Genomic DNA, 15741 nt, shown 5'->3' with positions numbered 1-15741 from the left:
ACATACTTGGTACTTTTTTTCTTTTTTTTTCTCGATCTCTTTATTCTATTTTTATAACATGTTGTTATATATGTTTCTTAAATCTATTTGATTTGACTAACTTTATAACACTACGTGCATGTGAAGTAAAGTTCTTGTGAAATTAGACCCAGTAGTCTCCACTCTTTCTCTCTCACTTGGATTGAACATTGCAGTCATTTTTCTGTGATGTGTCTCTGCTATGTACATACTTGCCAGTCACAGTGGAAGAAATGGTTCTATCAGGACTCCTCTGTGATAATTGGTTCAGTCATGTCTCATGTTATTCAAATGTAATTGAAATGGAATATGGCACATCTGCAGTAGTGCCTCCATGGGACTGATGGCTTTGTGTCCTCCTTTATACATAGGCCCTTATAGCTTAGGTTAGCTCAAATGTTGACACCTACAGTAGACCTGCCATTTAAAGCCCTGTTTTACTTTGAGAATGTAAATGTTTTCAACTACACTTTTCAGGAGGTTATTCTAAAGAAGGTTAACAAACATTGAACTAAAAAGGGTGTACTTTAAATTGGTAAGCAAAGATGAGTTGGTGGAAGGCTAGTCACTCAGCAGGTATGTCTGCTTGTAAAGTATACTCTGGGGCTCAGGCAGGAATTTGCCAATGATGGATCTGAGAGGGAAGCGCATGACTTGCCTAAGCAAACAGGACAGGCCTTCTGCATGCTCTATGGTCGTCAGCACAGGTAGTCTCTTTCACAATGCACCTGCTCCATTTGCATGGGCTGGAAACCAGGCACCAGCTCCAGCTACAGGGACAAGTTGATGACCCTGTCATGACCTCATTAGATGTTCTCCTGTCAGAGGTACTCTTGTGTCCATGATAGGATGAGGCTACTTAAAGTGTTTTTGTGCTGCCAGGCAGCCAGCCTGGAAGTCAGGGGTCGTGGCCTATGCTCTTGCTCCACGTTAGCAGCTTACAGTGGACGGGCTCTTTTCCAGGCAACATAGTCTCTGGGTAAACAGTCAGTGCACATACCTGAATGGACAATTACTCTCAACGCTATGGGGTTGTGATATGACTGTCAGCTTCCCTAGTTCATTTTGAGAAGTATCTGGAAATGGTGTGTAGGCCTACCTTTAGTTCTCAGTTCTCGGAAATTCAACTGAATGTGGTTTCAGCTTTTGTAGTCAGTCCCATGTTCTATGTTGTGGTAATGAGTGACAGTGGTGAATGTGTTTCCTGTTATGTGCTCCACCTACTTGTGGGAAAACAGGCTGAACTATCTATGTATTTTATACTTTTTCCCTCATATATTCGATTTTCAAACCCAGCTTAATAGTTGATTATGATAATTAGACACCAACTTTTTCGAGACTTTAATCCATTCAGGTTAGGTGTTAGTTAAAGTTTGATGTTACTACCATGCAGTCTCCAATCTTGCAACTTGCAGATTGGTAAAGCTTAGAGAGTACAGACAGTCAGTGAAATATTTAATTGCCAAGGGCTCAACTTCATGTTTTGGAATTAGATAGGATTTTGTCAGAAAAAGACCTCTGGCTGACTCTGAATTGTCCTTTTGAAAGGGCTTCTATACAGAATAGGAACCTGAGACGCACTTCAACACTTTTATTTAGCAATCGGCTGTTGTTATGTCTCATACTGTGCTTACACAAGCCTCATCCTCCTGTTTAAAAAGGGATGTCTGTGTGGGGCTTGGTTCCTCTGAGGTAATGTTGAGGTGACAGTCACATTGTCCACAAAAACGCAGCCAGACAAGTTTGCATTGTAACCATGCTGCAATAAATAAACACACTTTCGTGACTGACTGTTTAGTTTTTGGTTCAAGGTTCCATGTCTATCTTTAACTAGCTTACTGTAGCCAGAGTTACTCTTCTTTCTGGAACTAAAGATATTTTTGTCAATTATTGAGTATCTCGGAATGCTGTGCCTACTCTTTAGTAAAATGCTTCACTGGCAGAGTGCATTGGAATTTAGGGGACAGGTACTCTTCTAAATTCACTGCATTTTTCAGGGCTCACTAAGCTGTCAGTCCAAATGCTGCCTGATTCTGGCCTGGGCAGTAGATGACATGACATGGTCTACCTGGCCTGGCTGCCATTCCTCTGCTGTGGTGTGGTGGTGAGGTGGAAGTTCAGTAGTCTGCTGGTGTCTGCTGAGTGCTGAGAGCTCCAGCTGTGCCGTGAGCAGGTTGCATTGGCTTGGAATGGGCTCTGAGGACAGGAGCAAATGGTGATGTTTCCAACCCAACTCTTCAAGCTTCCAGTATTGCTGGGAAGCCACATTACATTCTCTGGCAACTCAGATGAGACTGCAAGCCCATTTTGGACACCCATAGCATCCCTATTGCTGAGCTGTAGTTTTAGGAGAATAAAACATTTTAAAATAGTAGGCCTTGTGTAAAGGATGACATCACTACATTGATCATCCTGTTGTTGTGTTCACATTTAATCAAAGTGTAGCTAGTTGTATTAGTATAGTTATTACTCAATCACACCTTCCATTTAATGTAATTTAAGTCACTTTGTAATCACAGAGAAAATATCATTTTTCCTGCTGGCATCTACGTTAGCTTCTATTTTCCTGTCTCCAATGGTCCTTAGAGGAGCTTAACTTAGCCTATTAGCCTGTTTGACATTGCTGTGGGAATGGAACAGGACCATGTCCTTTCAAGGGCATTTTGGGACACATCTGAAAATAGTTCGATACATTTGTGAAAATGTGACGGGTGGGATATGGCTCAGCAGTTGGTTCTCAGACATTACAAACCCACATTATTTGTTGTGAAATCCTTCCAGGCAATACTTACCAAATGAAGTAAAGGCAGACGAGGATGCTGCATGCAAAATTAGATCAATCGGAGGATACACACATTTGAGAATAGGCAGTGTATTATACTTCCTGCAGAGTAAGGGATATTGCCCCTTTTCTTTATGGTAGAGCATTTGTGTTTATTCCAAACACTTCTGTTTCAGAGTCTTGTCTTGGTCTTTCTATACATCATTGTTGCCTGTACAGTGTTGATAAAAATGTGTGGGTGGTTGTTTTTGGCTATGTTCTTTAAGAATCTTTCTACCCTATTAGTTGGGGGTGTTCTGCATTGTCGGAACTAGAAGCACAAGCATTTCGCTACACTCGCATTAACATCTGCTAACCATGTGTATGTGACAAATAAAATTTGATTTGATTTGTTCCGTATCACCAACTAGGAGGCAACCAATGCAGGTAGCTGGGCTTCAACCATATTCTTGTACCAAAAACAGAAGACTCAGTTGGCCAGATTCACCAAGGTCATTGCTATCAAACTATGTACAGTCCTCCTGAGCCTGTGTGAAGTTGTTTTTTATCATTCAGGTTGCGTTCATCATTGAAATCAGTGCCTTATGAAAAAAAAACTGGTCATTCACTGTCTGCTTTCATGACAGTCTGTGATGGAGCGCATATCACATGAAGAAAATCTAAATGAAATGGAGATCAATTTGATCATTATATTGAGTTAGGATCATGAACTGAAATGCAATCCATAATGTCTGACTTCCATGTATTTTACCAACAATGGCAGAGGGGAGACAAAATCCCCTGTTGCCCCAGCTTCTATCTGGAGGCAGTGTTATGCTCTTATCTTTCACTTGCATTAAATGCTGCACCATTAACTCAGAGAAAGAGAGTGAGCGTTAGGGGAGAAGGCACTTTCAATAAAGCCTTGGGAGTAAGTGCTGCAGTGCCCAGCTAATGAAAGACAGGGATGGATCTTGGCAAACGGGATTTTACTCAGACCACAATGAGAAACATCTGAAGAGGTCTGTGAGTCAGTAGATCCAAAGGAAAGGGATTATGTAAAAGGACACAACCTCCATAACATGGTATTTTCATAGCCGTGCTTCATTTCTCTCATCTGCTCTAAACCCTCTTGCGGTCTGTGTGCTACTTGATTCAAAATTCCACCATGCAAATAATATCATATTTCCTCTCATTTGCATATACCGAAAGTTTGGAAACCCCTCGGCACGTTAACCCTTATTATTCCAATATATAGAGTTTTATGTAATTATTTTGTATTACTTTTGGTAGAATCACTTCTTTCAGAGAAGTTTAATATAGAAACATTTAATTTGACTTATATGAAGTTGTTCTTTAATAACCAAAATCATATGACACATAATCAGAATTCAAAAATACCCTAAATACAAATGTATTTATTTTCTCAATGTTTAGGCCTACAGTCTTGGTTATTTGTTTTTAAATGTTAACTGCATGCATCTGTGATGCTATTCCTTATACCAAAGGCCATTCATTCAAATGCATCAAATGTTTCAAGTGATTCTAATTTTCTTACTCATGGTAAAACTGTAACCTATTTATTTAGTTGCTATTTGTAAGCTAGGTGTTTTCATGTTCCTCTCAATGACATTATTCTCAGCTAGTGTGAAAGCAATAGGCTTTAAGACTGGTCATATTTCAGCCTCATAATGATGATGCCCTGCCATTTACAAAGTTAATCAGTTTTGTGAAGTTAGTTATGATTGCCTTTTATGAGTAACATATTTCCTCCGCTGTTGCTTTCTCAGGTGAGTGTCCTGACCACCCTGGAGCGACGATTCAATCTCCAAAGTGCCGACGTGGGTGTGATCGCCAGCAGCTTTGAGATTGGCAACCTGGCTCTCATCCTATTCGTCAGCTACTTCGGGGCCAAAGCCCACCGGCCAAGGTTGATTGGCTGTGGGGGTATCGTCATGGCACTAGGAGCTCTTCTGTCAGCACTGCCGGAGTTTCTAACCAAACAATACGAGTACCAGCCAGGGCAGACATGGAGGACTGAGGTGGGCAGGAATGGGTGCGCCAACAGTACCAGGAATGGTGGGCAGTACATAGAGGAGATGTGTTCCAACAAGGCCAACACCAACATGATGTACCTGCTGCTGATTGGGGCCCAGATGCTGCTGGGGATTGGAGCCACCCCAGTTCAGCCCCTGGGTGTGTCCTACATAGATGACCATGTGAAGAGGAAAGACTCCTCTCTGTATATAGGTAAGTGAGGTAGATGCATGAATACAGGGGTTTTCAAACGGGGGTCCGCCGTAAAAAAAAAATAATAATAATAAATTAGGGAGAACCTACGAATTCTCAAAACCGGGCAATCAGGGCACATTTCCATTGGTTTTGTTGTAATGTCGAAGAAGAGGAACACAACATGAGCTATGGCAAAATGCATAGAATTGCAGGAAATTAGCTTTAAAACTGAAAAACAATCTCTCAGCTCCATGACAAACTGTGTAGAATTACTGGAAAGTAGCTTCAAAATGGCAAAATATTTTGTGTGGTCCTCTATAGCTCAATTGGTAGAGCAAGGCTCTTGTAATGCCAGGATAGTGGGTTTGATTTCCAGCACCACCCATACTTAAAAAATATAAACACGCAAGTCGCTTTGGATAAAAGCGTCTGCTAAATGGCATATATTATATATTGAAATAATATTTATTATAAGGACATTGTTATCACACTACCATTTCAAAATGAATTTGTTCCAGCGCTAAGGGATTCACAAGACTACTTAAATTGGTACATCTTTATGGTGGAAGGACTAACAGTGGTTGTGTTTGTCTCACTGCGGGAAGGTGCAGTGTGTACACATCCCTGCCTCTGAGTCAATACAGTGTGAATGTATTCTCTGTGTTGTGCTCAGTCTTTCTTTTGTCCCCAAGCACAATCTGACCTAAGTGACCGCAAGGTGAGCAGATCTGTGAGGGGTTTATAATCTCAATTACATTTGTGCTTGAGTCACAGTCAAGTGCAGATGCCAGGGATGGAAAAGGAGCATTAAATTGCAAAATATCTCCACTCAGCTGGCTTGCACTCTCACGCAAGTATTTCACTGCTGATGTGGCTTTTCAAGGTTTTACAGTGCATTCAAAGCACTTTCTGAGATAACCTTAAATAGCAGATTATTATTTGTGAATGTACCTTAAGGATACTGTAAAGGCCCGTGTTTTGACATCATTGTTGAAGGCACTTGATCACGGATGTTTTTCTGCCTAACTGTAAAACTGGCTCGCATACATTGAGCATTCAGTATGTGTGTAATCTTAACATGAGACCATCTTGTATGACCACAATTACACACCATGGCTTAATACTCCATTCTGATTGGCTGAAGGGCGTACACAGGGCATGTTACAGCACAGCCATTAGGCTAGAGGCAGGCTGCTGGCTCAAATCTGCTGCAAGAGGGAGACCACCTACAGAGATAATTCACAGTCAGATGAAGCACAACTCATTTCTCTGACTGCAGCTCGCTTTGAAGACCTAGAGTTGTCAAGGTGATAAATCTTTGAGGGATTATTGGACATTTCCCTGCAACATGTGCTTTTTCTTTTTTATTATAATTATTATTTAAAAAACTTTTTTTTTTAAATTACACCCCTTTTTCTCCCCAATTTCGTGATATCCAATTGGTAGTTACAGTCTTGTCCCATCGCTGCAACTCCCGTACGGACTCGGGAGAGGCGAAGGTCGAGAGCCATGCGTCCTCCAAAACCCGACCCTGCCAAACCACACTGCTCACTTAACCCAGAAGCCAGCTGCACCAATGTGTCGGAGGAAACACTGTACAACTGGCGAACGTGTCAGCGTGCATGCGCCCGCCACGCCACAGGAGTCACTAGAGCACGATGGGACAAGGACATCCCAGCCGGCCAAAAACCCTCCCCTAACCCAGACGACGCTGGGCCAATTTTGAGTCACCTCATGGTCTCCCGGTTGCGGCCGGCTGCAACACAGCCCAGGATCTAACTCGGATTGGTAGTGGCGCTTCAATCGCCGCAGTGTCTTAGACCGCTGCGCCACTCGGGAGGCCCAACATGTGCTCTTTCTTCTGTATTATTTGTTGATAGTGAGAGAGAGAGAGAGAGAGAGAGAGAGAGCATTGTTAACCTGTTATATACAGTACCCAATTCTCTTCAAAGCAGGCATGTTTTGATAGAGACATGGCCATAACGTGTTGTCCATGTATGCACATTAGTAGCCTTTGGTGGGATAGAGACGACGTGGCTTTGTGAATCAGCTGCTGTCTGCATACGTGGCCATGTTTGATATCTCAGCAGTACAGCAGACTGAAAGTACGGCTGAATGGGAGACAACTTCCGGAAACACTCACAACATTAGTAATGGAGATGATATTTGTTAGTGTAACTAGGATGTGATGGTCAAACTCAAGGATAAAGGCCTTCAGTGTCTTGTGTGATCTTAGGCCAGCAGCGTAGACCTCCCTAACTTTCATTCTTACTCATATGCACTTTGTTTCGAGTCCTAGCTATTTTTCACAGCGAGTTATGTTTTTTCTAGAAGTGACAGAAACAAACAAGCACAGAACACAACAGCTTTGACGTAATGCACAACTGCAGCGCCTTGTTAACACTGTACAGTAGGAAGTGGACTCTCATTGATTAAAGTTTGGCAGGCACAGGGGGAGATTTGGTGCTGTTCTCCTCAGATAAGCTGCACGGAGAGTTGGAGGAAAACAAGTGGTGAGCGTTGGAGAACAATGTGTTATTGAGTTGGGAGCATGTGCTCAGCTGATCGTTCTAATCCTCATGCTGTGGGTATGTCATGTGCTTGTAGCAGCATGAATAGACGAGATTGTCTGAATCTCTCTAAGATTTTTTTTCACATGCTGATAATGTATTCAATGATTGTTCATTAATGTACACATCATTGTACGCAGGGAAAATACACATTTTTAAGGTAATCAGAAAAAGTTTTACTTTAGTTGTAATTTCCTGTATTTTTCCTTTGTTAAATATTTTTCAAACACTTTTGCAAGACACTCCGAATTCAGCATGATAGCATTGAATTTCACTGCCTCGAAAAACTGAAATACTGTAGATGCTTCTATATTTCCACATACAGAAATATATATATTTTTTTCTTTTTCTTTACCCCAATTTCATGGTATCCAATTGGTAGTTACAGTCTTGTCTCATCGCTGCAACTCCTGTATGGACTCAGAAGAGGCAAAGGTCAAGAGCTGTGCGTCCTCCGAAACACAACCAACCAAGCCACACTCCTTCTTGACACTATGCCCACTTCACCCGGAAGCCAGCCACACCAATGTGTCAGAGGAAACACCGTACACATGGCGACCGTGTCAGTGTGCACTACACCCGGCCCACCACAGGAGTTGTTAGTGCACAAGGACATCCCTGCCGTCCAAACCCTCCCCTAACCCAGATGACACTGGGCCAATTGTGCACCGCCCAGTGGGTCTCCCGATAATGGCCGGCTGCGACAGACCCTGGACTCAAACCTAGAATCTCTAGTGGCATAGCTAGTGGCATGGCCTTAGACCACTGTGCCACTCGGGAGGCCCTACAGAAGTATATTATTGTTGACGAATGTAGACCAAACACACCCATAGACGTTACAACAACAACAAAAAGCTCAACATACAGCACCTGCACGGGGGAAGGCTGAATATGTTGTTTTATATGGGCTTAATACATCCCAAAGGCCCACAATATGAAGGTTAATAGCTGGTGTTATGGTAGCCTAATTGATTCTGTATGTTAAATGACTAAAACAGACAGTCAGCATAGTGATTACCCTTTAGCCCCCTAGTCTCCTGTCTCCTGCAGTCTGTGTGTCTGTTTATCTGTCCAGCCTAAACAATGTTACATGCTAGCTATGGCAGATTTAACTATTTATATTTCACTACTATGCATTAATGTGTAAGGATAACCTGAAAGAACAGCCTCATATACGTCCATAACATGGATGGAGCATTGCGGTGCATTTCAAGGGTTAAAGGGCATAGAAACCGTTGACAGAGGAGAAAGAGATGGTAGTAGGATAGGCAGTCAGAGAGCAGTGAGAGAGGATGGTACTCCTGCAGAACTATGCAGTGTGATCCTTGTAAAAGGCGAGAAAGTCGTATGTACTATTTGAACATGTTAAAGAAAGCTGCTGGCAAGATTTATCACTGTCTTGAGTCTGTTCTTAGTCTGACACAACCAGGTTCATACTGTACATCAATGTGTCAGGAGACATGAATATTAATCTGCAGCTCACAGTAACGTATTGCCTTGTCTCCTCATAGTGCAGTGGGACCCAGAGTGTGAGATTAAACTATGGTGATTAGACTAATATACTACCACTATCACACCATTGGTAGAAGTCTCTGCTCAGATGTATGTTCTGCTGTGATATGGTTCATCACAAACTGATGATGGTGACGATGGCAATGACACCACCTATAGCCCTAGGCATAGCCTATTGTAAATAGCCACTGGGATAAACTGTTGAGGTAATGGCAAGATGACATCAGTGGAAGGCCTGTGTAAGTCTGAGAGTGTGTTATGGGGAAGAGAGAGCAGAGAGAGCAGTGGTTTGTAGGAGTGGAGCCATAATTACAGAGTGAGGCAGGAATGCCAACCAGCCAGCCATGAGGTGGGTCTGACCGGCCCGACTGCACATGCATACCACATAGCTCTGTGAAAAACAACTCCTACTAACTCAGCGGCAGAGCTGGGCTGGCCTGTTGACCAGGCAGGAATTATAGTGCTTTAACAGCAGATAAAACGGATTCAAACTATGTTAGCATTTTCTATATTTTTTTTACTTTCAGTTTTGTGATTAGTCACTGTTGAATTTGCAGGTCCAGTCATGTTGATCACTGAACATTGTATTATTTTGCTCAAATGTATTATTGAGGGTTGAAAGGATTTGTCTAGGAAGGAGTGAAATGGCTACCATCACGACTTGATGTTGAAAGTGGTGCTGTGGATAAACACTGTGTTTTACGAGTTGATCTTGTTTTCCATGTCATTTGGGCCAAAGGAAACAAATATGATTAGAGAGTTAGTGTCAACAGGATATCCGTCCGTTCCCACTGCTCTATGATCCTTCACCATCTCTTTCTAACTATGGCTCTTCCCACAGGGCCTCAGGTTGCAAAAACATACTGTACATACATGTATGAACTGACTGTAGCTTAGCAATGATGCTCCCTCCATAAAGCATTAACTTAACCCCACCCATCCACCTCTCACAGCTTTTGAGGCTTTTTCCATCCTGGGTAATCTCCTGTAACACGAGAAGACCTAGATAAAGACTGAAAGGATCCCGTTAGTTTATTCAGTGTCAACGTATAAATTGGATATGTGCTTTTTAAGAGGCTGTGTTTCTATGATATGGGGTCTATATCACATAGTTGTTTGATGATTGGAAAAGTGTTATCACTGCTGTCCATCTTGTAACTGAAGATCATATTAACTTCACAGGTTTCAGAGACGTTCTCCTAGATGTGAGGGGAGGTCATAATAGGATGAACTCTCAAGCTTGGATCTTTTCGATCTTGTCTTTTTCAGTTAATGCTTCATGCATTTTCATTGATAAAGATATAAGGTTCAAACAAAAGCCTCTATCAGAGAGGTGTCGTGAAATGTGGCCTTTTGAAATGCAATTCCATTGTGTGTCAAATCGGCACTCTTAAGCCTATGTTACACGAATGCAATTTGGATGCAATTTCTGTTGCAGATGCTAGTTGCAATTGACATCATCTCAAACAACTTTGCTGACACACAAAGAAATTAGAAATGCAACTGAAATTGATTGCAGCATCCAATCCTGTCAAACATCACATCACGGTTTCATAAATGATGTGTTTAACCAAACGTTTGGTAATTGTAACAGCATCAATATAGACAAAATGCTGACTGTACAATTTCGCTAGCAAGCCAAAATGTTGCCTATTTGCCAACCATGTTTTACCAAGCTTGAGTAAAATAAAAAGGAACCCGCTGCACACTTCATCAGGCATCCATATTCTTCAGCTTTTTACCAAGCTACAGTGCCTTCAGAAGTATTCATACCCCTTGACTTATTCCACATTTTGTTCTGTTACAGCCTGAACTCAAAATGGAAATTTGCACATTATTCTTTTTTTAATTCTTCAAGCTCTGTCAAGTTGGTTGTTGATCATTGCTAGACAGCCATTCTCACGCCTTGTCATAGATTTTCAAGCAGGATTAAGTCAAAACTGTAACTAGTCCACTTACTCTTTACCTATAGATGTGATAGGTAAAGACCTTTTAGAGTTTAATTCGGGTGATTATTAAATGATTCATTTAAAACAGTCTTATTTAAAAACATATACAGTGCATTCAGCCCCTTGACTTTTTCCACATTTTGTTACATTACAGCCTTATTCTAAAATGTATTAAATACATAAATACATACAATACCCCATAAAGACAAAGTGAAAACAGGCTTTTCAAAATGTTTGTACATTTCTAAAAAACAGATACCTTATTTTTGTAAGTATTCAGACCATTTGCTATGAAATTGAGCTCAGGTGCATCCTGTTTCCATTGATCATCCTTGAGATGTTTCTACAACTTGATTGGAGTCCACCTGTGGTAAATTCAATTCATTGGACATGATTTGGAAAGGCACACACCTGTCTATATAAGGTCCCACAGTTGACAGTGCATGTCAGAGCAAAACCAAGCATTGAGGACGAAGGAATTGTACGTAGAGCTCCAAGACAGGACTGGGTCGAGGCACAGATCTGGGGAAGGGTACCAAAAAATATCTGCAGAATTGAAGGTCCCCAAGAACATAGTAGCCTCCATCATTCTTAAATTAAAGAAGATTGGAACCACCAAGACTCTTCCTAGAGCTTGCCGCCCGGCCAAACTTCACAAGACAATTTCGCTCTTATATTGTACTGTATCTACGTAGTATAGTACTGTATTTACAGTATCAGCATCCACCACATTTTGCTACATAATGTAGGTTCATGTTAGCTCTGTTACAAATGTCACTTCAGCTTTGGTTCTGTTGCAGTGGCATAAACCTCGGAGGGATCCTAGAAAGACACGTCAACATTCTGCTAAAATGTTCTGAATCCAATCAGTGGCTTCCGCGGGGCATGTTTAAAAGCTACTTAAACTCAGCTCTGTTATGTCATCTTGAAGGATTAGATTCTAAATGGGTTTTTCCATGTCTGTGATAAGCTCCATGTTGAGAGTGCCCTAGCAACACCAGTTTGTTTTATTCTTAGGCAATAAACAGCATGGATTCATCAACAGGCAGCAGAGAAGTTCACTTCATCTTTCTGTTCTGCGTGGACCTGCATTTCCACTAGCCTGATGGCAGGCTTGTCATCACCTGCTTGGCTGCATAATTCCCTGAATGCTTCAGAGGCACCACTATAGTAACTACACACCAGTTGTCAGAGCACAGTGGCCTTGCTGAGCCATTTCAATTGGATCTAAATGCACAGCAACATGAGAGCATGTCAGGAGAGCGCCTAGAAATTACAGCTACACATACGTTGGAAAATGAAATCATGGGAAGCAATCACATAATGCTGTGTTTGAGACAATAAGAAGCAGGATACCTTGTACCCAAAAGAGCACACATGCTGGTAAATGACAAACTGTACTACAGTGATTGATAAGTGATAGCCATTATTAACAGTCGTCATTAAAAATAGGGCGGGCGTATAACATCATTATCATTAGTTGACTCTGCTGTCGTTACTTAAACATAATGATAGCATTTATCAATGCTGTCTGCTGATGAAGCAAAACAAATACCATGCAGTGCAAGTGAGTCACCTCCTGTGCCCCGTATCAATGAAGCAGGAATAGGCTATAATATATCATGTGTAGCAGCTTCCATTTGGGCATTCCTCATGTTATCCTTAAGTTATCCAACACTATGATTATGCAAGCCCATCGTTTATACAGGAATCATTACAGCTGCTCATGGCACAACTTTGTTGTTGTGTGTCTGGTTTGGCTGCTCTTAGTGAAATGTTAGATGGTGTCACTAAATTCCTTTGTGTGCTGTTAGGGTATCTGGACACAGAATTGCTGCATACTTGTTAATCCTCAGATTCTGTATGAGATGAAGCCTGGGATACCCTTACAAAAAAAACAACATAAAAAATCATGTGAAAAAACATGGGGTTTTCAGAACACACTAGGGCTGGGAATTGCCATGGACCTCACGATACAATATTATCACAATACTTTGGTGCCGATACAATATGTATTGTGATTCATATAATTTTATATGTATTGTGATTCGATACTGCGTTTTTATTGTGATTTCAAGTTCCAAACATTTTGATCACTGTACTGTATGTTTGCTACAGAGAGACAAGAGAGGGCATGAGAGCTAGTTTTGATCAGGGAAATATAAGTACTGAAAACATGTTGACTCACTATTTAAAAAGAAGATGGAGAACAAGCTATAGAATGAAAATACCAGAGTTTTGGCGCAGGTACAGCCAGCTAGCGCTAGCTAATGCTACCTACAGTAGCAAAAAATACAAATACAATTGTTTTTTTATTTTTTATGAATCAATACTTGAGTAAAATATCGCTATAATATCATTGCAAAATAATATTGCGATTTGTAACTGTATACATTTTTCCCCCATCAGTAGAACACACTTGTGAACAAATCACATGAAAAATGTCACATGTGAAAAAGTGGTGTTAACATTTAATATGTGAAAATTTCACATGTGAAATTTAAGCTCAACATGTGAAAACAGCTATTTCACATGTAAAACGTTTCACGGGATTTGTTCACACGTGTGTTCTACTGATGTAAGGGTAGCTGCAGCAGTAAGGCCTGTATCCGCTGTATGAACCTGCTTTCTGCTGTTGTCTCTTATGTGATACCACATTGTGTAAAGGCTATACTTTCTGAGTGGCCATGAACATATGACAAATGTGGGCATTAACTTGTCACCCAAGCAATGATGTCGCAGTGCTCTGTGTAAATTTAGATGAAGGTGAGGGATAAGAGCTGAATGGTTTCTTTATTCATTTATGCTACTATATCTTTATTGATGCCAATAGAACACAGCACCTTTATTGCCAATGTTTATAGCTATGTATCTAAAAGATGTCCTTCAACATGCCTTAGAATTATGCTTTAAAAGGTCTGTGTGTCATCTCCCTTGTAGCTCTTGCTAGTGCTTCTATCATTTGAGTTAGAGTCTAGTCAACCATGAAGAGTTAAAGATGACTGACCAGAGCATGTTGCACTGGTGTTAAAAGATTGTCTGCAGCCTTGACCATGCCCTGCTCCCCTGCCCTCACCAGACCCAGAGAACTGAGCACTGACCCATGTATGTTCTTTGGCAGGGCAGTTTCATCAGAGCAAAGGAAAGAGCTTCACCAGTCATGCTGCTGTCCAGATGCCCTGGTATATCTCTGCTTTGGAGACTTTGAGCACTTTACTCAGAGCCTAAAAGCTCCAGTGTGGCTCACGGGTGCTGGGCAAGCCAGATGAGCACCATGCATCCGTCCCTTGAATTTCAACTGGTCTCACCAGAGAGGGATGTGGAGGTTGAGTTTGAAGCCTCAAAATAGGTCAGACCTTTGAATGAAGTGGGTCAGTGTTGGATAACAGATGTGGCCCAGAGCCCCAGATGGAGGCCTTAACACGTTAACACCAGAGCAGTGTGCTGCCTGCCACCCATGGCCTGCCTCTCAGCATATCACTCACTGTACTGTATAGACCGCCATCTGCAACACCGGAGAGTAGGGCCAGTGGCCTGGTCCACTGCCTGCACACTTCCCACCCATCCCAAACCACCGCACCCCATCTCTGGCCCCTACTGTATCACTCTGAGCCCTGTTACTGTAAGGCCCGGGCCAGCTCTGTGTCTGAATGCTTAGGGAAGGTAGAGTGGATGTGTGTTGGGCTAGGCAGAGGGGTGGACGTCATAACGTCCTCATCTCCCTCTCTATCTCTAGTCCCATCAGTAAACCACCATGCAGCCTTCTCAAGGCAATCTGAGTCAGGCCCTGTCGTAGGGCTGGCTGAGATATCAAATGAATTTGATTAATTTGCATGTATTTTTTATTCCAGACGCCTGTATCGCATTAATCCATTTTTGTATTTGTGTGTTTATGTCCACTGGTTCTCATATGTCATGTCTCATGTCTTTTTGGTCTCGTCTCCTTCACTCTTTCTGTGCTGTGTCAGAGGCCTGCATATAACGATGAGATGCTCATGTCGCCAACCTAAAAATGGGAGTCGTTGTTCCAAAGGCGGGAAGGCAGTTTGACAAGCTTGTGTCACCTGGGGGGAAAGTGAAACCTCTCACTTCGCCTCATCCTCTAGCTGTGTGCACCTTCCGCTGATTAAAAAGGGGACATTGTTTTCGGTCTGCGGGGGGTCAAAGGGATAAAAGGGGGCAGAGGCAGACCATAAACACAACAACATCAGCAAGCCATTGCCACGGAAAGGCCTGTTTGTCTAGCTGGTTTTGACTATTGGATTGAGATACTCAGCCTGTCCCTGGCACGGCTGTCGGCTCTGGCCATATGCCTGCTGGGAAGAATGCAGCTGTCAGAGGGCTCAGGCTGATGTGAGAAGCGAGCCTCCGCTCACAACCCAGTGACACAGAGAAGTGTTCACAAATCACAGCCCAGGAACTGGCCCTTCCGCTTTAGAAGAACGCAAGATCCACTCAGGCCTCTGGTTAGATCAGTTCTTGGATGCACAGTAGCTGTTCATTTTCCGAGGTTAGGTTGACCTTGTGGTTGTTGGTCAAAGTATGCAGATTCACTGTCCTTTCCTGGCATTAACACAAATCCCCAACCTCATTGATTGAGTGGTCTGTAAGTAGTGGCTCTGCAGGATCCAAGGATTACCCAGTAGCATGTTCAGCACTTCATCCCTGTATCAATGCTGACGTGGAGCGCAGGATAACA

At 42.2% G+C, this 15741-nt stretch overlaps 1 protein-coding gene across 1 annotated transcript in view; it reads left to right on the top strand.

Annotated features, from left to right (window-relative positions):
- The window catches only part of slco3a1a (solute carrier organic anion transporter family member 3A1a), a 52993-nt gene that overhangs the window by 1789 nt on the left and 35463 nt on the right, over positions 1-15741 (top strand). Inside the window, exon 2 of the mRNA XM_024423565.2 lies at positions 4570-5029. Within this exon, the coding sequence (XP_024279333.1) occupies positions 4570-5029 (460 nt within the window). The remainder of the gene's footprint in view (positions 1-4569; positions 5030-15741) is intronic.

This window comes from Oncorhynchus tshawytscha, linkage group LG06 (assembly GCF_018296145.1).
Source record: "Oncorhynchus tshawytscha isolate Ot180627B linkage group LG06, Otsh_v2.0, whole genome shotgun sequence".
NCBI classification, from domain to species: domain Eukaryota; kingdom Metazoa; phylum Chordata; class Actinopteri; order Salmoniformes; family Salmonidae; genus Oncorhynchus; species Oncorhynchus tshawytscha.
The sequence above is the reverse complement of the archived record's forward strand: the minus strand, read 5'-3'. Positions and strand labels throughout refer to the sequence as shown.